This window comes from Agelaius phoeniceus, chromosome 15 (assembly GCF_051311805.1).
Source record: "Agelaius phoeniceus isolate bAgePho1 chromosome 15, bAgePho1.hap1, whole genome shotgun sequence".
Taxonomy (NCBI): Eukaryota; Metazoa; Chordata; class Aves; order Passeriformes; family Icteridae; genus Agelaius; species Agelaius phoeniceus.
Genome location: NC_135279.1, coordinates 5,430,562 through 5,453,042, shown reverse-complemented (window position 1 = coordinate 5,453,042; position 22,481 = coordinate 5,430,562). Strand labels below are relative to the sequence as shown.

At 49.7% G+C, this 22,481-nt stretch overlaps 1 protein-coding gene across 2 annotated transcripts in view; it reads left to right on the top strand.

Annotated features, from left to right (window-relative positions):
* Nucleotides 1–22,481, top strand: part of LARP1 (La ribonucleoprotein 1, translational regulator) — a 45,649-nt gene that overhangs the window by 2,661 nt on the left and 20,507 nt on the right. For both annotated transcript variants that reach the window (XM_054643283.2, XM_054643282.2), the window contains exon 2: nucleotides 13,104–13,130. In XM_054643283.2, the coding sequence (XP_054499258.2) occupies nucleotides 13,104–13,130 (27 nt within the window). The remainder of the gene's footprint in view (nucleotides 1–13,103; nucleotides 13,131–22,481) is intronic.

The window sequence follows — 22,481 nt, the reverse complement described above, 5'->3', positions numbered from 1 at the left end:
ACCTTCTCCTTAGGTGTCCATGCATTCTGTAATGGCCTGTGTTGGAATTGATGCTTATAAAAGTAAAAGCATTGAGCTCAGGGAAAACAGCCACCTGCAAGATCTTGGTAAGTTTCTGCTGTCCGTGTTGGAATATGGATAGGGAAGAGCTTAACAAATCCACCTCCAGGTGGTCAAAACACCAGCTTGTTTTGAACTGTTTGACACGCCACAGCTGGGCAAATTGAGTGCATTTGGGGCCTGACACAGGGACTGAAGAACAGGGTTGTTTTTTCATGGATTAGGATTTACCTTTAGAAGCTTGTGCCTTGCCTACCTGCTGCAGCATTTTTATGCTCAAAGTTGGCAGTGAAGCCTGTAATATAATAGGATGTTCAAGCAAAGCTTTCTGCTTTTTCAGGAAGGAGGGCTCTTGAAGTGAAGCCTCTCCTTGCTTCTTAACCTCCCAAAAGCACAATGGCTTGGCAGTAAGTGGGGCAGCCATTAGGTCGAGTTAGACACCAGTGATACTGCTGATGCTGTGAGTGGAGGAGGCTGAGGCTCTTCTGGAGTAGCACACCAGAAAATTTCCGTGGTCTCTTGACAAGATGCAGGTTACCTTTTTATTCGTGTGTGTTTCTGTCAGAGGAGAGGGGGGATCCTTTGAGTGCTAAGGTACACATGGTCCTGTCCCATGTGGCCAGGCTTGTACTTGACACTGCTGACTGCTTGTGAGGGACGCTGCAGAGCTGTAATGATGCCTCGTTTTTACTCTCTAATGATCTAGTAGCAAGGTCTGTGTGACCATGCCCTCGTTATTACATGTTCTCTTCTTATCATGTAAATAAATGCAGCCAGCAGCCTGACTGACACATGATGGTAGTGTATGTGTGTCTGTGGTAGTGAAGGAAACGTTTTCTGGCAAAACCAGCTTTGCACTACTGGCTATAAACCAAATTCAAAGTGTTTTCTTCAGTTCTTCTGTAGATGAGCAGTGTGGCTTGCAGTTAAAACAGCTCGACCTTCTGGAACATGTTGTACTCCTCCGCTGTGCCCTGCACCAGGGCTGATGCTGATGCAAGCCTTGGTGAGGACAGGTGTTAACAGCACCCCGTTTTGAAAACCTGCTGGATGTATTTCAAGAAATGTTGCATCAAGGCACTTGGCACTTCTTTATTTTTAAAGCCATTTACATCTTGGAAGTAAGAACATGCAGGTTTTAATGACTGGCACTGCAATCGCTCAGCTTTGCCTGGGCTAACTTTTAAAATTCTCCTTGTAAGTGCTTGGCCAGGGAAAGCGGTGTATTTCCTAGAGGAGATGCAGGAGGTACTTTGATTTCTTGAGTAGAGCTTCCTGCATGCTGTTTGGCAAACGTGCAGGGTGGATAAGCAGTACTTTCCAGAAGGCACACCTTAGTTGCTAGCAGCAAGCACCAGGGGTGAGCTGACTGTGGTTGAGAGTGCGTGTTGCTTTATGCCCGAGCAGAGTCTGACTTGGCTACCGGTGCTGAGTAGAAGGCAAGGGAAGGTTCATTAGCATCTCACCCCTTGCTGACTAAGTCCCCATAGGGCTTTCCTTGAAATCAGCCTCTGGTACAGGAGATAAGATGGATGGGAAGCTTGTTTTACCATTGGCATTTCTTCGTGTTCAGAGTAGACACATCTCCTTGCTCAGGTATCTAGCTTGGTAGTCCTGCACACACCTATTTCCAAAGTGTTGGGCAATTCTCACTCTGTCGTGGCACGTAGTTGTGGAGCTCTTCTGGCTGTTGCAACAGAGCTGCTATCACAGCAGGAGGCCCCCACCACCGCCCCAAGTTTCCTCTCCAAACTCCTGTTTTGTTCCAATCCCACAACTCAGGTTCGAGTAACTCTTCCCATCTTCTTGGGGATGATGAGGGTAACTGGAACTTGTTGCTCCAAAAAAAAGTGAGGCTTAGTGTTTTTCCTCCCCCACATACCTTTGCCCTTCAGCTTTGTGCTGGACCTTTGCCCTGTTCTACACTGTTTGTTTTGGGCAGAGAAGGCTGGGGAATGCAGTGCAGCTCCTGGGAGCTGACTCACTGGCCCTGGTTGCTGGGCTTCAGTGTCTGCTTCTGCTGCGACCTCCAGTTCCAGATTTCTAGGTCCCGGCCGTTGCTGAAGGATTCTCTCCAGCCATCTCCTTACCCTCACAACTCTTCTTTTAAACTTTATATTGCTCATCGTGCCATGGAGATTTCCACCGTGATTGGGGCAGCAGAAGGACTTTGTTCATATTTGAAGACAAATCGAGTCCAGAAAGCAGGACTGGAAATGGGGGCACTGGGGCTGCAATGCTCTGCTCTCCCTTCCAAATTATGACACCAGATCTTTTTACTGTGCTCGAACAGTGTGAAATTATCTTCAGGGCAATGCCAAATGCAGACTTGGATAGAGTTAGGTTGCTTTTTACATACTTGAGACTGTAATGAATCTCCAGCACCATCTCTGTGGTTGTGCTTGTTTGGCAAAATAAGGAATGGGCATTTTAGTAGAAAGCTGTGCTTGCTGTTCAGGCCAGGCTGAATGTTTTAACCCCTACAGTTATTACAGGTGCTCTTAGCCTTGGGTCAGAGGAGCTTTGTTCATTCCCAACCGTGATATGCGTTTGCATTATGGTCTTAAGTATGTTACTTATCCTTTGGTCATCTTAGCATTGAAGCCTTTGCTGACTTCCTACCCAAGGGCCTGAGTCTCCACACTGCTGGCTCTGACAAATCCCTGGCTTGCTGTGTACACAGGGAGCTTGGGGAAAGAGGTGATGCAACTGTGGTGATACCTGCAGAGCTCTCCCATGGTGATAGTGCTGTTCAGGTGGAGCTTTTCATGGACAGGAAGCTGTCTCCTGGGGTTGGCTAAAGCTCTGGGTGCATCTCTGGATCCACTCTGTGGTCTCTGGCATGGCTAGCTCTGCATTTGTTCCTTTTCTCACTTGAAAACAGGATTTGGTTCTGCTCATTCTGCAGGTCCAGGTCCTTAGGTCTGAATGGAGCTGGGAGACTTACCTACTTGCATTAAAATAATTGGTTCATCTGAATATCTTGTATCAAATGATGCAGCTGCATGACTTGAGGAAAGGGAAAAGAAGGGCTTCAAAGAAGTTAGTGCAGTGCTGGGGGAACCTAAAGCTACTTGTGTATTTAGGCAGTGCTAGTGGGTGACCAGCACAAATGGCAACTGAATTTGGCCTTGAATAAATCAATTACCAGATTTCTATGTGGGGAAAATTTTGGGTCAGGGTCGGCCTGGATTGCTTGGCAAACAAAAAAGTGGGTGTGCACATGAATGTCACACAGCTGTGGAGCAAAAACTGGCACGAGACATTTGGTGGAAATAGGTTTGCTGATAGCAATTCTAATGCTGTGCAAGATAAACTTTTGGTTTTGGGAAAGGTTGTGGAAATTTTGATCAAGTGTCAATATGTATCTAAAGGGAGGCTCATCCTGTAATTGGAGGCTCCCAGAAGATCCTCTTAATTGAACTTTCCTCTATCAGAGCACACATTTCTACTGAAGTTTGGGGGGCTTCATGGGTGGATTGCCTTTCCCGAGCAAACTGGTGTGTGATGTGCTGTGGCTCTGGTGGTTTCAGTTTTGCAGCAGGCTGATGGTGCTGGTTGAGCTGCTGGAGCCATCCTTAGCAGGTCATTTGGCCAGGATCAAGAGCTCTTCCTGCAGCATTAAAACTGCGTGTGCTGGGGGATGTTCTGCTGAGACATGCAAGGAGAGGGGAGGAAGGGCTGGGAACTGGCTCATCTAATACCTGCTTTATCAGTGAGTTACCTTCACTGTCCTTCTGGAGCAAAGCTGACTTAGGAGCAGAAGCTTCCCTTGACACTTCCCTGTATTTCAGGGTTGTATGGGAACACGCAGCTGGGTTCAGTGCTCTACAGTGGTTGTGATTTTATTTTTACTTTGTTGGTTTGAGTCTTTTGTTCCTTTGTGTGGTGACAAACTATAAGGTTTGCTAGAGTTCTCTGCTGCAGACTGATGGTGTGTTGGAGGTGACCATGGGGGCCCTGGCTGGCTTGGGTGCTCTGTCACAGCAGGCCAGGTGGAAACCTTAATTTCCTTTAGAAGTGGTCAGCGGGGATGGTTGTTGGTGTGATGCCGGTCAGTCTGATTGTTGTGACACTCAGAGGTGACACAAATGCCCTTTGCTCTCTGGATCTAGAGGATGTTTCTCTGGTTTCTCCAGAGCACGTGTGACACTCGCAGTGTGCTGGTGGGCGCAGCGTGCCCTCCCCTGTGCTCCTGGGGTAGCGCATTTGCTTCCTGCTGGACACGCCTTGAAGTGGCTGGGAGCAGGTCTGCAACCTGCTGCTCTAGCAGGTGCTGCTCTCCACTCCCAATCGCTCCCCAAAGCAGCCCTGGCTGCTGATGGGGCCCAGGAGAGGCATTCTTGCCCCATGAGGAAGATGTTGGAGGAGAAACAGCTCTGGTGCTCCTCAGTGTCACTCGTTCGATCTCTGTCAGTGATCCCTTGGTGACTTTGGCAACTGGAGGGCAACCGGGAGAAATGGGGCTTGGCTGGGGCTGGTGAACCTCACACGTCCTTGACACAGAGTTAAAGCACGATTGGGAAGCCGGACAAGGGACAGAAATTGCTGTGTGTCCTTCCTGCTGGCCAGGAGGGCCTGTGTGAGCCCGAGGTGGGGTCCAGCAGGGGGGACAGGGGGTGCTCTGCTCTCCCTGGCTCAGATACGGGGGCACAGCTCAGGGGAGGCAGCAGAGCCTGTCCTGGGCACAGTGCTGAGCACGTTTTTCCAGCTGAGCATGGCGTGTGCAGCTCCTGCAGAGTGACTCTGCAGTCTGCAGGGCACGGCTGCGCCGGAGGGAGCCGGCACAGGGGGCTCTTGGTGCTTCTCCTTTCCTGGTCCTCATTTGACTTCTTTGACTCGCCTGCTGTGTGAATGCATGGAGAGAACACAGTTTTTTCAGGCTGGATAAGGTAGCTTTTAAGGAGTCTGAAAAAAAACTGAGAGAAGAGGTGAGTTTTTTTCCTGGCTAAATATGTGGGGAAACAAGTATGAAATTGGAAAAACCACAAAAATGAGGAAAGGGTAGAATTTTGTGGGTGGGAAAGTAAGAGAAAAGGTGCGTGGGGAGATTGGTGTTTTACCTGCCTGGTAACTCAGAGGTGGGTATGCTGCTAAATACTGAGCACTTTCTTTTTATTTTGTTTTTCTTTATGACTGCTTTTGAAAGCTTGTAGCTTCAGTGATGTGAATGAGTGATTATTTTACCAAGTCTTAGCTACCAAACTATCTGGTTTGCACATTGGCAGATGATGAAGCTAGTGGCAGAATAAAATAGTGAGAACTCACAGCTAATAAGCAAGACTCAAATGTCTGATAAGCCAGCTTTCACTTAAACTACAGGAAATTAATTTCTTTGGATTTTCCAAGGTCACATCGTCCTTTATTTTTTATTATATGTTGCTAAAGAAGCACTGAGTTTATTCCTGCAGGACCCTTAGGATTCTCTGCAATTTTTATGCCTTTGCTGTAACTGGAAAGGTTACACTTCCAAGTAGTAAAAAGTCTGTGTCAGCTCTCCTGACCTCACAGAACGAGCCTACTGAAAATAAAGCCAACCACAATAACAAAAAGCAATTTTCTTGGCTTTATTCAGCACAAAGAGTCACCTAAAGGAGTGACTGAAGCAGTTTACCTAGCTCTGTTACCACCAGGTGGGCTCATGTTGGTGGGTCAGCTGCAAGGCTGTGTGAAGGGGAGAAGTCAAGTGAAAAACAGAATGAAGAATTAAGTGTAAGGAGTGACACCAGTATGTGTGATGCTGAGAAATGATGTGTCTGTAGCAGCTGATACTGAAATGTGGAGAAGCACATCCCAAAAATGCAATCAGGAGGTTTTTACTGTGACTGAGAGAGAAGAGTGATGGGATTTATGCACCAGGTTCCACCCAGCAAGAGAGAGGAGCCAATCACAGAGGTGTCTCCACCACGTGCTCAGGTGATGAAGCATGAGACTTCACTGTAATCTTACTGAATTCCACTTCCCAACTCCCAGCTCAACCTTGAGAGCTCCAGGGAATACCTGCAATGATCTCTTGCATCTTCTGAGTGCTCAGAAATCCTCTGCCACTGCAGAGGGTCTTGCACTGAACTGAACCAAAAGGGGACTTTTCTTTTGGTTTCCCACTCTCAGGTGAGCTCTACAAAGCTCACTGTTGCTGTTTTTTTGGGGTTTTTTTGAACTGTGGAATGATGAATGTGATGTTTGCATACTCTGCAGGGAGGAATTTGGTGTAAATGAGCCACGGTTTTAAATTTTAAAATTAAACCTGTAAGGACAATTGTGAAGATGATTTGGAGGAGACATGGCAGATTGCAGTAAGATAACCCTTTTAGCTTCAATTGGAGGTGAAATCTGAGTTGATGTAATTGTCAGCAGTGAGTGGAACCAAGCAAGCATGGAGTTTGGAGGGTGATTGGAATGGCTGTGCTTGATTAAAACCAAGCAGATAGCCTGGGCTAGAAGGAGGGAACACCTCAGACTGTGTCTGATGATTTGTAATTCAGTTAAGAGATTTAATTATGTTGTCTTCACTGTACTGCCTTGTGTATCTTACAGCCTTCCGCCTGCAGCCCAAATGTGGAGAGAACCTTGCAATTTTCAGTTTCTGGGGTTTTCATAAGGATTTATGGCATCCTTGTCTGATGTTGTGGGGCTTTACCATGATATTGATGCATTTGAGGAGGTGGGGTGGGATCCTCTTTCATGGAGATGCTGGATTTCTGGGTACATTAATGGATTCTCCTTTGTATGGAGATGGAGCTGTCCTTGGGCAAAGCTTCTCTGCAGTTTGGGCCTGTCCCTGATGTGCAAGCAGAAAAGTATGTTGCAGCTCTGAGAGTGACAACCCTATCAGAGGGAAACACCATCCTGTATCAGTTTCCACAGTGTGGGATCCAGCTGGCTTCCAGGCCACACCAAAATGGCTCCTGTATTTAAACAAGAGCCTTTGAGACGTGTATTTTGCTTGATTGTGCCAGACATTTTAGTGTCTGTTCAGTATCCAGTGGTTTAAAGAGCAGTTTGGGGAGGGTGACTGTGATCATTTGGACCAGAATCATGTAGGGTTGTTCTCCTGGAAGGCCTAAGGGCCTCCAGTGGTATCACTCCAGGCTTAGTGGTGATTAAAGGATGTGAGGCAGAGAGATGGGTCACCAGCTGCTCCATGGGAAGAGTAATCTGAAGCCCCTTGTTGAGTTCATGATCAGGAATGTTGGGACTCGTGCTCTGGAGCAGCAGCACGTCGCTGCTTCTCCACTTTGGAGAGGAGGGGAAGGGGTTAATGGGAGAGAACACCCAGTGTTTGTTCTCTCCAGTGCAAGCACTGATAAGTGGATGGGAGAAACAACAGCCTGTGACCTTCCAGTTATTCCTTGTGTGCCTGTGCATATGCGAGTGGTGGATTTGCAGGACTGTCTGTTTGGAGAGCTCTCGTTCTTCTGGTCAGGTTCCCCAGAATCCCCTTGGCATCTCTGGTGCTTGGAGAAGAGACCTGCATCCTGTTCCATCCATGTGGATCTCTGAAAGGTGTTTTAGCCAGGCACAGTGCTGGTCCTGCTGGTGACTGTCTCCAGCTGGTGTCTGCTCTGCTCTCTTCTATCTGGAGGACACTGAACATCAGCACTGAGGTACTCATTTAGTGTGTGGTGTGGAGTGAGTTAGGGACTCATCCCAGATAATGCTCTGATTTTGGAATAAGTGATTTTTTCCCCAGGGTTGTTCCTCTTGAAACTCTTTGATTTACTTTTCGAGTACATGAAGATAGTGGGGGCACTACAGCTGAACTTCACCAAACTCACAGCTGTTTATACACTGCAAACCTATTTCAAGCATTTCTTTCCATGTGGTTTGTGGGAAATTGATGTCAGAGCTCACACTGGCTGCATCTCTTGAGCCAGTGTAGGTGATGGGGGTGCCTGAGAAGGAATCTAACCTTTCCTCTGGGCAGGGAACAGAAAACCCCTTAGCAGATATTGCTGGTCTGGATACCTTTGCAGAGGAAGTGATTTGGGTTAAACTCTTCGGTGTTTTTTTTTTTGTTTCTCTTGCACAGGCCTTAGCAGGTCTTGGGACCTAGCCAGCATCATGTTAGGATTGATCCATCTGTCTCATGCTTCAGCTTCTCTCTGAGGGGGTAAATATCTTACAGTAAGTTGAGAGGCATGGGAGGTGTTAGCATGGACCTGGCAGCTGGAGAGGGCTGGAATGATCTGGGTGACTGAGAGGTGGACCCTCCCCAATCCTGCTCAGCAGGTAACAAAGGAGGGGAACAGGAAGCAAACAAGCTCTTGGGAGGGATCAAATTGGCCATGCTAATCTTTGGGTTTAGGGTTTCTTGCTTTGCTGCTTTTCCCTAGGAGACCTCACCCCCTTCTCTGCTGAGTGTTCCTTTGAAGAGTCCTGTAACTGTCTCAGGAACCTGTGCAGGCACTGCCTTGGCCTCCGAGGGGGGCCAGGTGATTTGAACTGAAATGTTGCATTGGGCTGGAGAAAAGAGTCAAGCAGCTCTGGTCTCTTTGCACTACATGCTGGACTGTGTAATTTGGACCTTTTTCCTGCCTGGATTGTCCCTGCCGGGCAGCAGGTCAGGTTAGGAGGAGAGATACCAATTGATCCTGCCATCCCCCAGCATTTCCCTGCCCAGTCCCTCTCCTGGGCAGGCAGTGCAGCCCTGCAGCTTTGGAGCCATTGTGATCCAGTTCTGGTCACGTCCCTGCTGTGAGTCCCCCTGTGACCTTGGAGAGGTCATTTTTTTTTGCTGACGTCCAAGTCTTTTGTCTGCCAAACGTGGAGGATGATTTGGTTACAACTTCGCGGGTCGAAAGCCAGAACAAATCAGCTGGTGTCTTCCTGTGGCAGTGTGGATGAGCCCCATGTCCCACTGGGAGGAGCTGGCTGTCATTTCTGTGCTCGTACCCCTGTGTGCACAGCCCTCACCCAGTGTGCTCCACAGTCAGTGCACTTTGCTGTCTGGCAGGTGGCATAAAGCGCTCTGAGGTGGTTTTTCCCCGTTGTTGGGAGAGCAGAAGGGTAATAATGGGAGGTGGGGGCCAGCAGGGAGCTGGTTCCTGCTGGCACTCAGCCTGTGGCCGCAGCCCCTCAGCAGTTATGGCTGCAGGTTGCTGTAATAACGAGTCAGCGTTTCTCTTGCGTCAGGGATAATGAGCTGCTCTTCAGCCGCTGCCTCCCGGGCCCTGCAGGGAGGCAGCAGTGTCCCTGCTGGAAAAGGGGGGCTGGGGACAGGCACTGGGTGGTGGAGGTCCTTTCCCAGCTGTAGCTCCTCAGCAGGGAGAAGACAGGCTTGATGTGCGGGTGTTTGGGCTCAGCACTGTGAGCGTGGTTGGTGTGCGTTTCCTCAGGGAGCACTGGAGGGGAGATGGGGGCTCATAAATGGGGTGACTTTCTTGGACCTGTCCCAGATACCTGAATAGCAGCAGTAGCCAGATAGCCCCTGGGGAAGGGGGTATGTGTGTGGATGCATCAGCGTTTCTCTCTAAATGCCCCATTTTAGCATACAGTCTTCTCCTTTGTGTAAAAATACCATCAGGCAAAAATTGAAATTGAGATCCACCCCCAGCACCACCTAAAATAAGGACAACTGCCCTCAATTTATATTATCTCCTGGGCTGTGTGCAGCAACTCTGGGTATTGGTGCTCAGAGCAAGCACCCCTGTACCACATCTGCACCCTCACTTGGTGGTCCTGAAAGGGATGCTCCTTGCCTGTCCCAGCATCCAGCCAGCTGCCATGCACACCCCGACCTCCTCCTCCTCACTCCATCCTCCACCCTGCTTTGCTGATAACAGGAAGATTCAGAGAATGTGTAGATTTTGTAGGCTGCATGGAGAATGGTCAGGGGCTTGGGGAGTACCTGGTGCTGCAGTGAAGAGATCGCTGGGTCCCTTAGTTCAGACACCACATCTTTCTGATTTTGGGTGCATGCCGAGAAACAAAAGTGTCTGTGTGCAAGGAGGAGGAGGAAGTGTGAGACTGTAGGGTCCAAATCTCGTGGGTCTGCTCATTTGCATTGAGATACTGTTGTTTCTTGCTCCTTCCCACTGGGCTGCCTGGAGGGGCAGGCTGGGCATGGCTGGGAGGGTGTTCTACAGGCAGGGGTCCCATGTAGGGATTGCCTGCTGCTGAGCAGGTGGCTGACAGGATGGTGGAAAGCTGCTGTGAAGCATTGTCCTACAGCCTCTGGCCAGTGTTGGGATTCCTGGCATCAGGGTGCCTTGGAACATAGCAGGTGTGTGTGGTGGGAGGAATTGGTGGGGCTGGTTTGCTGGCTTCACCTTTCTGTGTTGAGCCTTTGAGCACAAAACCTGTCCCTGTGCCTCAGTTGTTGGTGTTTGAGTTTTAGCCTTGGGAGGGCTGGGAAGGGAGCTGACCTGGACAGGCAGCCTCAGCCCTGCTGAGTATGAGATGGGCTCCTTGGAGAGCAGCCCAGGGGTTTACCTGCTGGCCACATATGTTTCTGCCTGCTTCCCCACAATGGCTTTCTTGGGAAAAGAAGGCACTGCCTGATTTAGACTTCTCTTGGGCGCCTGAGGTGCTGTCCTTAATTGGCAGGCTAATTTTTAATTTAAGTCACTTGTGCTTGACAGGGAAAAAGGTGTCCCAAAGGGTCGTTGTGCCTGCTGGTCCCTGACCAGCCCTGCCTCAGATGTGTCCTCTCAGCAGCCCCATTTTTCAAAGCAAGTCCTACAGACTGTTCTGTACTTGTTCTCAGCTCTGGGGAAAGCTGCCTGCAAGCCCCATGTTCTCAGTGTGCTCTGGAGAGCTTGGAGTCAAATCTGTGTTAATCATAGGTGTGATGAGTTGGACAAGGTCAGCCTCTCCCAGACAAGGGGGCTGAGCACTGGATGCCAGTGTCTTTCCTTGACAGGAGTTGCCCTGGGAAGCCTCTTGAGGTGACTGTGAGCTGTACCTGTCCTTGGCCATCACATGTGGTCCTTGCTTTCTGCTTTCTGACCTCAACCACTGAGTTGAGTCACTGCTTTTCTAGTAAATGTAGTGACAAAGCTGCTCTAGAGTTGTGGCTGAGCTCAGGAGGAGCCAGGAGAGCCTTGCTGCACATCTAGAGCAGGACAGGGCAGTGGGGAATACAGCACTGAGCTGAGACCTTGGGGCAATGTGAGTTTGGGGTTGTGGTGGTGACACGTGTGATAGGAGATGGTGCTGAGGGGTCACCTGCAGCTGTGCCTGATTTGGTGGCATTTGTGGTGTCTAGAGCCTGGACCTGTTGTGAATGGCTGCTTCTGCTGTGGTGTGTCTGATGAGGAGTTGGTGGGACAGCCTAGCAGGAATGCAGTGGAGAACTGCACCCCTCAGGGTACAGCAAGGGGAACGTTTGCCAAAGCCTGGCTTTGCTAAATTCCTGGCTGGCACAAAGGAATTTATTTTATCAACCGTTGTGGTGCTGTTATTTATTTTGGGTTTTGGTAGCATCTGGTACAGCTGATCCAAACAGGTGGCATACCAGTGTTACCACCTTGTTCCTTTGCAGAGAAGCCCAAGTAGGGAAATAAATTCTATCTTGTTTGAGATCTTAAAGCTCTTTTCAAACCTTAACTACATTCTATGAACTACAGGGTGTTTCAGCTTGCTGATGTAGAAGCCTGAACTCCTCAGTGACCATACAGAAATACAAGATATTTAAATGCATTTGGGACATTTGGGCTGGTGGAGGATTGCAGTAGAACATGCAGTAGAACATGCAGTAGAATTTAAAGGATTAAAACTGGTGCTTGGAGACGGTTCTGGATGTGCTGGGCAGTCCTTGATACCATGCCTTCAAATGGCCACAGACCATAACTGTGTAATAATGGTAGAGAGAGTCTTGATTTAACTTCTGGGTATTTTTACTCTGCTTGGCTCTTCCTGTTCCTATATGGGATGAAGGCATCCCTGCCTGAAAGTGCTTTGAACATGGTGCAAGTCAAAGGAAAAGAAATAGAAGTTATTTTGACAGAGGAGTGTTTTTGCTGCTTCTGCATGAGCTGAGCCCAGGCCAGAGAGCATTGCCCTGCCTGAGGGGTCGTCCTTGCTGCAACTCTTGTGACTTTCCAGCTGTATGTGTGTTTTGGGTAGCTGATAAGCAGAAGCCAGGGGCCTGCCCCTGTCCCAGGAGGACCTTGCCTTGCTGGCAGCCTTCCTTCCCCCTCCTCTTCCAGGATCCTTGAAGAAAACATGATGTATTGCTCTCTCAAAAGTACTGTTTTCATATCTTCTGGGGAAGCCTTATCAACAGGGGTTTTCCACACACATTGTCCTGTGTGCTCCTTAAATGTCTGGTCCTTCCAGCTACTTAAATACACATCTTCCCAGCAATACCTAAGGCCCTCCAAGAGAAGGGCCTGTACTCTAACTGGAAAGAGCCTGGGGGGCTGGGGAGGTTGAATAATCTGTTTTGGGGTCTGAGCCCCCCAGACTCCATCTGTCCTGTGCAGTGGCCTGTGCCTGCTGCCAGACACTCCTGAGCTGGGAAAGGGAAGGGTTCTCCTGGTGTGATGGGTGAAGTGCCAAGACCCTGGGTGTCCATTTGCTGATGGAGATCTGTGTCTGGTGTAGGTGCTGTGTTAGAGCCAGGCACAGCTGCTGATGTCCCTCGTGGCTGCAGAACCAAGGACAACCAGAAGAATGCTCACTTGGCTTTTGCCTTGGCTTCTATCTGTATTCCCTGTTAGATGTTCTCTGTAGATTTCCATCTGATGTTGCTTCTCAGGGGGAGTGTGGGCTGCCACCAGGTAGCTCATTGTGTGGATCTTTGTACATCTCAACAACCTTTTTTTATTGCTCACTGCTGTCTGCTAGAAGCCAATGCAGAAGGTTATTTATGAGAGCAGTGCATTTGGGTAAACACAGACTCCTTCAAAATCTTTCTCTCAACAAGTGGTTGAATTGAGGTGGGTTCCAAGCTGGATTGATGTTTAACTTGAGATACTAAGAAAATACTTCCTCTGTTTAGCTAAAGCAAACAAATCGAGAGAGAAGACCTTTTAAATATGATTTGCACTCCAGCTGCAACCAATACTGATCTCTTTTTGTTTTTTTTTCTTTTACAGATATATTTCCAGCTGATGGCCAGTCTGGTATGTATTAAATAAAAATGGAGCTCTTCAAACTTCCTTCTCCCTTGCCTTCCCTGTACTTCTCTTCCTTCAGAGTCAGCACTCACCAAACTTAGAAGACTGGTACATGCCATGTACAGTCTGGAATATGCAGTGGATATTAATGTAAAAAAAAAAACCAAAACCAAACCACAAACAAAACCCCAAAAAAGCCCCACCCAAAAACCGAAGCAAAAGAACTTCCTAAACAAACCTCTAATATTTGGTCATTCCTGTATAGCAGTGACATCTTTTATGCTTTCATGTAGTGATGACTAAACAGCTGGAAGGTTCTTTCCTCCCATGCATTGTAGCATAGCAAATTTGGATGTCCAGGGTGAAGGAGTTTGGGAACTTGTAGGTCTTGCTCATCACACATAATTGAAAACACTGATGTGTCAAGATGCAAATGTAACTCAGATTGTTGTTGTTTATATGTTACCTGTATACAGGTGGATGTGTCTGTGAACCTGAGGATATATATTTGAATTTGCAGTACTTTGGGAAGACACAGACCTCCCCTGTGACTTGTAGTCTGTGTGTTGCTGTTGGGTATTGCTGTTAAGGACAACCAAGTTGCTCACTGTGTTGCCATCAGTGCAAAGAAAAAACTTCCTGGCCCCAGTGGTGGGTGCAGCCTTACTGGGAGAGCGAGGTTGCTCTGGATGGAGTTTTCAAATCAGGAAAATAATGTAGTTTTCAGAAGCAAACACTGGATGATCTCAGTTCCTGCCTTTCCCAAATTGCCAGGAAAAAAAATTGCTCCTCATTCAGGCTGATGTTGTGGAAGTGCCAAGATGAAGGCAAGGTTTGTGTTTTAACCAGTGATACCAGGATCAGCCAGTGAGAGCCTGTTGTTTCAGAGCTGTAGTGCCATGTGGGGATATGCCATAGCCAAGAACCTGGGAATGGAAGTCAGTGCCTGACTTGGCCTTGTGTCACCCCAGGCATGTCCCTTTGTGCATCTTTGGCTTTGCATGGATCCCATTTCTCCAGTTCATGGATGGTGTGAGGGTATTGGAAGTTGATGGTGGAGGCATTGGAAGTATGGAAATCAGCTCTGATGTCTTAAAGCTGATTTCAGGGAAAATAACTCACTGGTTTAGAGTGCTCTGGTGTGACACTGGAAGCCCTGTAATTGAACTTGCTGAACTGAACAGAGGGATGGAAGTTGTGGATGTGTTTCCAGAGCTCTAGCCAGCTATATTAGGGTTTTGAAGAGCAAGGATATATTCCCATCTGTTGAGTCTGTAGGAGGCTTTTCTCCACCTTGATGAAGATCTGTCTTCTCTGGGTTTTGGGTTTTGCCTGCCTGTGCTGTGAACTCACAGATGTCCTTTGCTTGGCACTACTGCATTCTCTCCTCCAGCTGGTTGGGACCTTGCACAGCTGTCTCCAGGGTGGGGCATGAGTGTGTGTCTGCAGCAGATGATAGTGCTTCAGAAAGTGTTTGTTACATGTCAGCAGTATTGCAGAAAACATTGCCTACAGAGCTTGGGGCCTTTTTTACAATTCTGTCTGGTTTTTAGGAGATAAGTTAAAGCTTAAACAGGATTCCTCTAAATGGTAGTTGCACAGGCATTGTGCAGTCTTTCTCATACCTTTCTCCAGAAAAGCCTTAAATTTGGTGCCATGCTGTTTCTTTCCATGCACTAAGCTTATCTGGAAGCTGTGGTATCTCAAAACACAGCGAAGGGTGAGGGCAGCAGACAAAGGCAGAGTGGCACTGCTCCTGCCACCAGAGCTGTTGTGCATTCCTGAGGCTGTTGGGTTTGATTCCCTCACCTCCTTTTCATTGCTGAGGTTGTTGAATGAGTTAATTTACTCTGGTCACCAGAACTCCCACACATTTATCAGGGATGTGTTTTTTAAGCTTTAGTCAGGTGTGTTTGTATGGCTGGTTTCCCCTCTGGGTGAGAAGTCTGTTGGTCCTCTCCCAAGGAGATGGTTTAGCAGAGTGCTGGAAGATGCTGAGTCGCAGTATCAGGATTGGGAATTGCATAGGTGGGGTGCCTGAGCCAGAATTCAGCCATTTTGTAGGCACAGTAGCTGTGGTGTGCCCTAGAGCATGTTCCTGCTTGTTAGCATGGGATGCTGGTGGCAGCCTGCCCTCAGCCTGGATCCTCAGCCTGGATCAGCCCCGTGTCACGTGGGAGCACTATGGAGGTGGAAGCACAGCAGTGTTTGTGTCCCAGTTACCTAACAGTGTTTGCAAATAAAGCAGTTGTTGAAGAGAGGCCTCACTTTCCTTCTGTCTGGCACAGCAGTGCCTCAGTGCTTTCCTCTCCCACATCCCACAGCCAGGATTTGGCAGCTGTAGGGTGCTTTTCAGAAGGAGCCATTTCAAACCTTGTGATCTGGAGTTCATGTGGAAAGCTGAGAGACTTCAACACCCCTGAGAGATGCAGGGTTGGGCTTGGTGGAACGAGGGACACACTCTCACATTCCTGGCTTGTGCTGCTGAGGAGGACTGGGAGGGCACATTTGCAGCTGGATGTCTGTGGATGTCTTCACTCTGAAACCAAACTTCTGCCAGGCAGCTGATGCTGTTCAGCTCCCAGAACTTGCTACTGTGTGAAATCTGCTGCCTGCTCTGAAAGGGAACACTTCTGGCACTTCAAGTGGATCTCCTGCTAGCTTCGTGTGCTGTGCCTGTGCCCTCCTGGCCTCCTGCATGCTGCAGCCAGCCCTCCTCCTCTCCATGGTGCAGGATCCCAGCCTTTTTAGTCTCACCTCTGGAGGAGCTGCCTCTGGGTGGTTTAATTGCTTTTCTTTGTGCAGCTGTAACAGCCCTGTGCCCTTGTTGAATTCCAGAGACCAGAGCTGACTGCAGGGTGCAGCTGTGGATGCACTAGTGTTCAACAGAGCAGCAAGTGATGCTCTGTCTTGGTTTCACCACTCCTGATGACTTTTTTTCATCTGCTGCACCCTGACCTGATCATTTTGTAGAACTGTCAGCAGTGTCTGAGATATCTTTCTTGAGTTTATAAATGCCTCTTTGAATTAAACTCTGTGAAGTTTTCCATAAAGAGATGAGGGTGATACTACCACTCCAAGGAAGTGATTTTTAATCCTTTAGAAATAAAAGGAGGGGAGATGGATTTTTAAATTAGGAAACTGCTATGTTGCACTCTTTTGTAATTGGGTATTCCTGACTCCTTTGGGAAGACTTAGTCTGATTAGGGTGTTGCACTCTTTTATGCTCTGTATTGACATGGGAAGCAGCCACCTGTAGCACTGGAATTAGCTTTATTAGAGAGAGTGGTTTATGCAGCAGGATTCATGTGATTGTGAACCCAAGAAGGAAGTTGCTATATCAGAGTTATTTAGAAAAACTTGGAATGTTTCTGCATCTTGCTTAAGGTGGGGGCACAAGTGAGGATGGTGTATCTTCTGCTTGGAAAAGCATGCCTGAAATCAGGTCAGCTGAGGTGCAGTAATCCTGAAGTAGCACAAAAAGAAGCCCTTCTGCTTGCTCTCAAAGATCACAGGGATATTTGAGTGCCTTGTCATGATTTTAATGCTGTGGATTCACTAACAGGAGAAAGCCCCCATAGCTGTGCTCCGTTTAATCCAGGTGGTTATGAGACTGTAATATTTCTTCAGCACATTTATGGAGACACCTTGCTTAGTGGGAGACCTAGGCATGACATCCCTAAATTCCTGGGAAATTATGCTGCACCTGCTCCTATCACCAAATCCCTGTTACTGTCCCTTGCCCCAGGAGATAGAGCTGGATTTCTGCACGGTGCTGCCTTTGTGTTCCTTGACCTCACAAGCTGAGCTGATGCTCAGTCTCTTCTTGTTCTGTGCAGTCAGGGAGGCAGGTTTGCAGCTGTGCAGGCTGAGGGCAAGGTTAAGTGGTCATTTAGCAAATGGCCACTGCTCAGGGGACACTCTGGTCCTGCAGGGATGCCTCTGCCAGAGTAGCAGGAAGGTCCAGGAGTCACAGCGGGAGGAACTCGGACTGATGCTATTTGAATTACATCACAGTCTCCTTTCTGGAAACCCATTCTGTTCTTTGAGATGACAGATTTTCCAGAGGCATATTTTGTGCAGAGTTCACACTTTTGCCTTGTACAACCCCTCTCCCCCTCCACTGCACGCTGGGAGCTGCACAGTCTCCTCCTAGACAGTGTGAACTGGAGCTGGAGGGTCTCTCTGCAGGCGCTTGGCGCTCGATTCCTGTCTTTTTGTTGTTAAATATTTACAGTGAGACGTACCAGATGCTCCCTAGGAAGGGTTTTGTCAGCTTCCAAGTCCCCAGATGCAGCTGCAGAAGAGGCTGACAGCCATTCAAGGGGTGGTGTCAGCAGGAATTTAGCAGGATGCAGTGACCTCCTCTCGCTCATGCCAGGGGCACTGCTAGCTGTGCTGTCTCATGGGCCACAGCAGGATCCAGGCAGAGAGCACCCTCCTGATGTGCTGATGTCAAGAGATTAATGATGTCTGCTCCTCAGGCTTTTTGCTTTTCTTCTGCTTTGTAGCTCTCTCACTGCAGAGGGAGCAGGTGATGCTCTTGGATTTTGTTGTTGTGCCTTTTTTCTAGGGCCATGTCTCCGCACAGTGGTGCTGCCTTGGCTCCCACTCTGTTCTCAGCACACCAGTGTCTGTCTTGCTCACCCAGCCCTGAGAGGAGAGAGGGCAAACTCCTGTCAGCAGCTCTGGGCATCACCAGCCCTGGGCATGGAGAAGCCAGCAGCTGGAGTGTTGCTGCTGAATGCATCTCCTGTGCTGGTCACACTGGTCAGGTTCCCAGTGTGCCTCCTGCTTTCAAGATAAGGTCCAGGACCTTGGGCTAGGCCCCTGTTTGTTGCTCTTGGTGCTTATCAGCTCTGGCTGCTGACACTGAGGATGGGGAGGGTCCCTCAGCCTAGGCTGTGTGCTGGCTGGCCGCTCCACCCGGGATAGCCTGGATGTGCACACAGGGCTTGCTCCCGTGCCAGGTGTCCCTGATTTAAGCATTACAACTCCTGCGGGATGAGGATCTTCCCTGGTGCCAGTGGAGGGAGGGTCCTGGGAGGTGGCAGGTCGGCTCCCCTGCAGGGGGGCCAGGGAGGAGCAGGCTCGCCGGGTCATCCTTTCTCCAACTAAATATAGTTGCCTGTGCTTTCATAAGGTCGGGATTTTTGCATCACGTGACTGTCTTATCCCTCCCAGCCGGCAGTCAGAGTAGGGGATCGTGTGTCTGAATGGGTAATAATTAACTGTTAACTAGCTTTTCATTAGAGCCCGGCAGAACAGGCAGAACGGTGCAGCAGAGGTAAACGGGAGCAGAGGAAACTGCTCCGGATCCCTCCTGAGGGTGGACACCCCCTTTTAATTTGCAAATCAGTTGTTCCCAAAGGTGAGTGGGCTGGGTTGGTTTTTTTTAATTGTTTTGTAAGGAGTTGTGAGTCCTGCCTGGTGTCTGCCCGTGCTGTTCTGTAGTTCCTGTTCATGTTAACCCTCCCTCTCCCCCTCCACTGATTTTAGTTTTTAGGTCATGAACTATCAGCTGGTCTCTGAGCTGGCTTGTGGGAAGGCCTGACCCTCCATCTCCTGCATGATTTGGCTCACTTGCACACCCTGGGCTGCTGCAGCCTTGCCTCAGGTGGCCTCCTGTCCTAGCACTGGGGTGTCCTTGCTGTGCCTCGTGCCCAGAGCAGCAGCTGGATCAACTCGTGCCTTTTCTCAGGGGCTCAGACTGACACAGTGTTTTCCCTGCAGCACTGCCAGCTCTCCCAGCCCCTGTCCCTGAACCATTTAACCTGACAGAGTGTTCACAGGTGTCCTTGAAGGCTTTTCTGCCTTCCACGCTGGCAGAGGAATTGCTGCTGACGTGCTCTTCCAGCTGGAGGTACCTGCACCAGATGTACTGGGTCAGGCACTGGTGCTGGAGTAGCCTCTCCTGCAGAGCTGGTGGGTACCTTATCCCTGCTCAGAGACACCAGGGTGGCTCAGCAGCTGTGGGGGCCTGAGCCAGCCCAGCTTCCTCATTTTGACAGTTTCTGAACTCTGGTCAGCTGGGTGACCTTGGCTGTGTCTCCTGTGCTATGCCCCTTGGTTTCTGGGAACCATTGGTTTCCCCTGGAGAGAATCTTTAGTTTAGGATTCTTTTTTTTTTAATGTAGAAAACCAGGTGGGAGGTGGTTCATGTGCAGTCTCATTCTGTGTGTGCCTGGCATCTCAGGGATCATGTGCAGGGCTGTGAGCATGGATTGTGTGTCAGGAGTTTCCTAGAAATCCTCTTCAGGGAAGAGTTTGCTTTGAAAGGCAGTGCAAAGATGTCACTCGCCCTTAAGAGGGAGTTCATTCTCTACCTTTAATAGTAGCTGTCTGTGCCAGGAAGAATCCAGGCTGCCCTCAGTGACAGTGTTAATGTTAGAAATGCTTGTTGGCGTTTCCTGACCTGCTCCTCCAGTGTAGCTGGTCACAGGTTGAAGCGTTTCTGTCTGGGACTGAGAGGCTGCAGTGAAGATGATTGAGCATTTTTGGTGAGTCCAGACCCTTCCTGCCCCTCCTTTGCTCTGGAAATAAATGTCAGACCCTGCAGATAATGCATGTGTGTAGAGCTTGTAGCAGCTTTGTGTGTTTAAAGGAGCAGTGCTGTTCCTCAGCTCTGCTGTGTTCTCACTGAAGCCCCTGCTCCCTTTGCTGACAGCACAAACGGGCAGCACAGATCCTCAGAGATGGACTCTGCACATGTCCTGAGCTGCTCCTCCTCTTCCGGGGCTTTCAGGACTATCAGCTGAGGGATGTGAGGCTCAGAGAGCTGGGATTATAACTCAGATGCCCACACTCAGCCTGTGACAGTGCTGTCCTGGCTCTACCTGCCTGTGCCCCAGCTTCCCTTCCTGCACTTTTCCAGGGCAACCTCCTGAGCTCCTGAAGCTGCCTAGGACACCCAGGTGGGAGTGTTCTCATGCTCTCCATGGAGCTGTCAGATGCCCTTTTTGAAGTTATTTTTAGAGAGTGATCTTTGCAGCAGTTGCAGAGCTTACATTGCAGAGAGGTGTAGGCAGCTCCTTGCTTCCTTTGCTGTTACAGTAGGGCTTGTACAGTGGAGCTTCTGCTGAGGAGCTGTGGAAAATTGCTTGGAAGGCTTTGAGCCGTGGTACTTGCAGCTTATCTCCTGCTCCAGCTGAGCAGGCTTCCCACGAGCTTTACAAGCCTGAATCCTGCTCAGGCATCCACCTTAAGGATCCAGTCTTCTGCTTGGTCCTGACCTTGGCCATTCTTCTGCAGCTTTTCTTGCATGTACAGGAAAGTCCTGCTATTGCTGAGGTGTTGCAGATATTCCTCTTGCCTTTGTCAGCAAGGCCAAATGCTGCCCCTGGGAGCTGTGACGCCACATGCTGTGAGTGGTGGGGCTGACCGTGGTTCTCTGCAGTCCCCAGGAGCAGGTGGGAGCCCCTGGGTTGTGGAGGCACCAACCCATTTGTGCTGGAAGATGTCCTTGTGCTAACATCTCATTTAAAGCTGTAGAGCTCCATCCAGTGCTCCCTTGTTTCCCCCTCCATGCACTCATGTGCCTCCGGCTGCAACTGTGATTTGGTGGGAGGTAGAGCTGTAAAACATTGCAAACCAAGAGGAGGTGCAGGCTGTGGGCTGAGCCTGTCCTGGACCTTTCTGGCTTTGTGTGCCTTGTGATGCCTTCAGCAAAATGTGAGCATGCCAAGCAGTCAGTGCTGTAAATCCCAGGCTTTTCCGCTCGTGTGTGGAGCTGCAGCGCCAAGTGTTTCCCATCTGGGCTCTGGGGCTGTGCTGGGAGCAGCTCCTGGGGAGGCAGGGCAGGGCTGGATCTGCTGATTGGTCTCTGGGGGTACCTGCACCTCTCTGCTCACAGGGGTGCTGCCAGTGTCTCCCTGGGGAGGCTGAGGTGCCCTCCCATCTGCTGGTGCTTCCCAGCCCCTTTACAGCAAGGGTGTCTTGCCCACCACAGCCTCTTGCTGATCCAGAAATGGGTGCAGCACCCACAAAAGGAGCATAAAGTGTTTGCCTGTCCCCCAAGGCTTCTCTGCCTGTAACTTCCTCTTTGGGATGGACTCAAAAAGAAAAGAGCTTTATCATGGTCTGCAAGAGACAGGCTGCTGGTGGGAGCAGGGACTGTGGTTGGCTTGCAGATCACATCTGGCCTGCAGGACTGGTCCTGCAGATGTCCCTGTGTGCTCCTGGTGGATGTGAAGCTCACCAGCTGTGTCCTGGGATGGCTTGGGCAGCCTCAGAATGCGAGTCCTGCACTGAGTGCATGAGTGCCACAGGAGTCTCCATATCCGTGTCATGGCCCTGCTGCTGTGCACATCAGGCCACCCTGGGAGAGAGATTCCTTGAGCAGGGAGCAAGGACAGGGACAGGGTTGGTGGCCTGAGTTACCCATGTTGGGAAGGTGGGGATGCCCCTTTGGAGCTGTTGGCTCCCTAAGTATTCTTTTAGGCCAGGAAGGGAATTCCTGCAGCCACAGTGGGGTCCTGGCAGCCCTGCCTGTGGTGGGTTCCCTGCTGGGTCTGTCTTGGGGGAATTTCTTTGAGGGTTGGTGCTGATTCACCCCCACTTTCCTGTGTGTCAGTACCCCAGGAGGGACTCTCCTGCCCTCACAAAATGACTCTGAAGGAGCTATCTATCTCCTGGGAAAACAGATAATCCCACGCAGAAACACTTTTTAACATTTTTCTCAGCTCACCCTTGTCCAAGCTGCACTTGCTTTTCTCACCTAAAAACCTCGATGCCAGAGCGGGTGTCCAGTTGTGTTGGTTATGACATACAGTCTTCACATGTGCCAAGAGTGTTCTGTGGAGAGTGGAGACAGAAGAGTGAAGTGGATCTTGGTGGACCTCTGGGCACGTGGCTGTCTGTGTCATACAGAGCCCTCAAGCTCCTGCTAGGGCTCTGGGGAAACTGGGGATACTGGTTTGGCTCCTGCAGCCCCATCAGGAGCTGCATCACAGAGCATGCGCCCCTGCCTCAGCCTCTGCAGCACAAAGTCCGGGCTCTTGGCTTGGAACCTCCTTTATCAGCAGTTTCTGGAAGGTGCCAGGCTGTGGAGCAGGGAGCAGGATGGCTCCTTTCTGTCGACCTGGCTGCTGGGGAAGGAGGGGGTGCTGTGTCAGGGACAGTGTGCCAGAGATGAGTGTTGTAGTGCGTTTTTATATTTTGTAATACTTTGAAGTAGTTTTGTTTTGTATCCCCATATTTTTCCCAGATGGTTTATCCCAGACTGTACCCCCCTCCCTTTACCTGTGTTATCCCTCTCCCTGGATGAGATCATCCCCAAACCCCCACCCTGGCTCTCTGTCAATCACTCAGCATCCCATCCCTTCCATCTAGAAGCTTCAGTCCAGGTTGTCGAGTGAT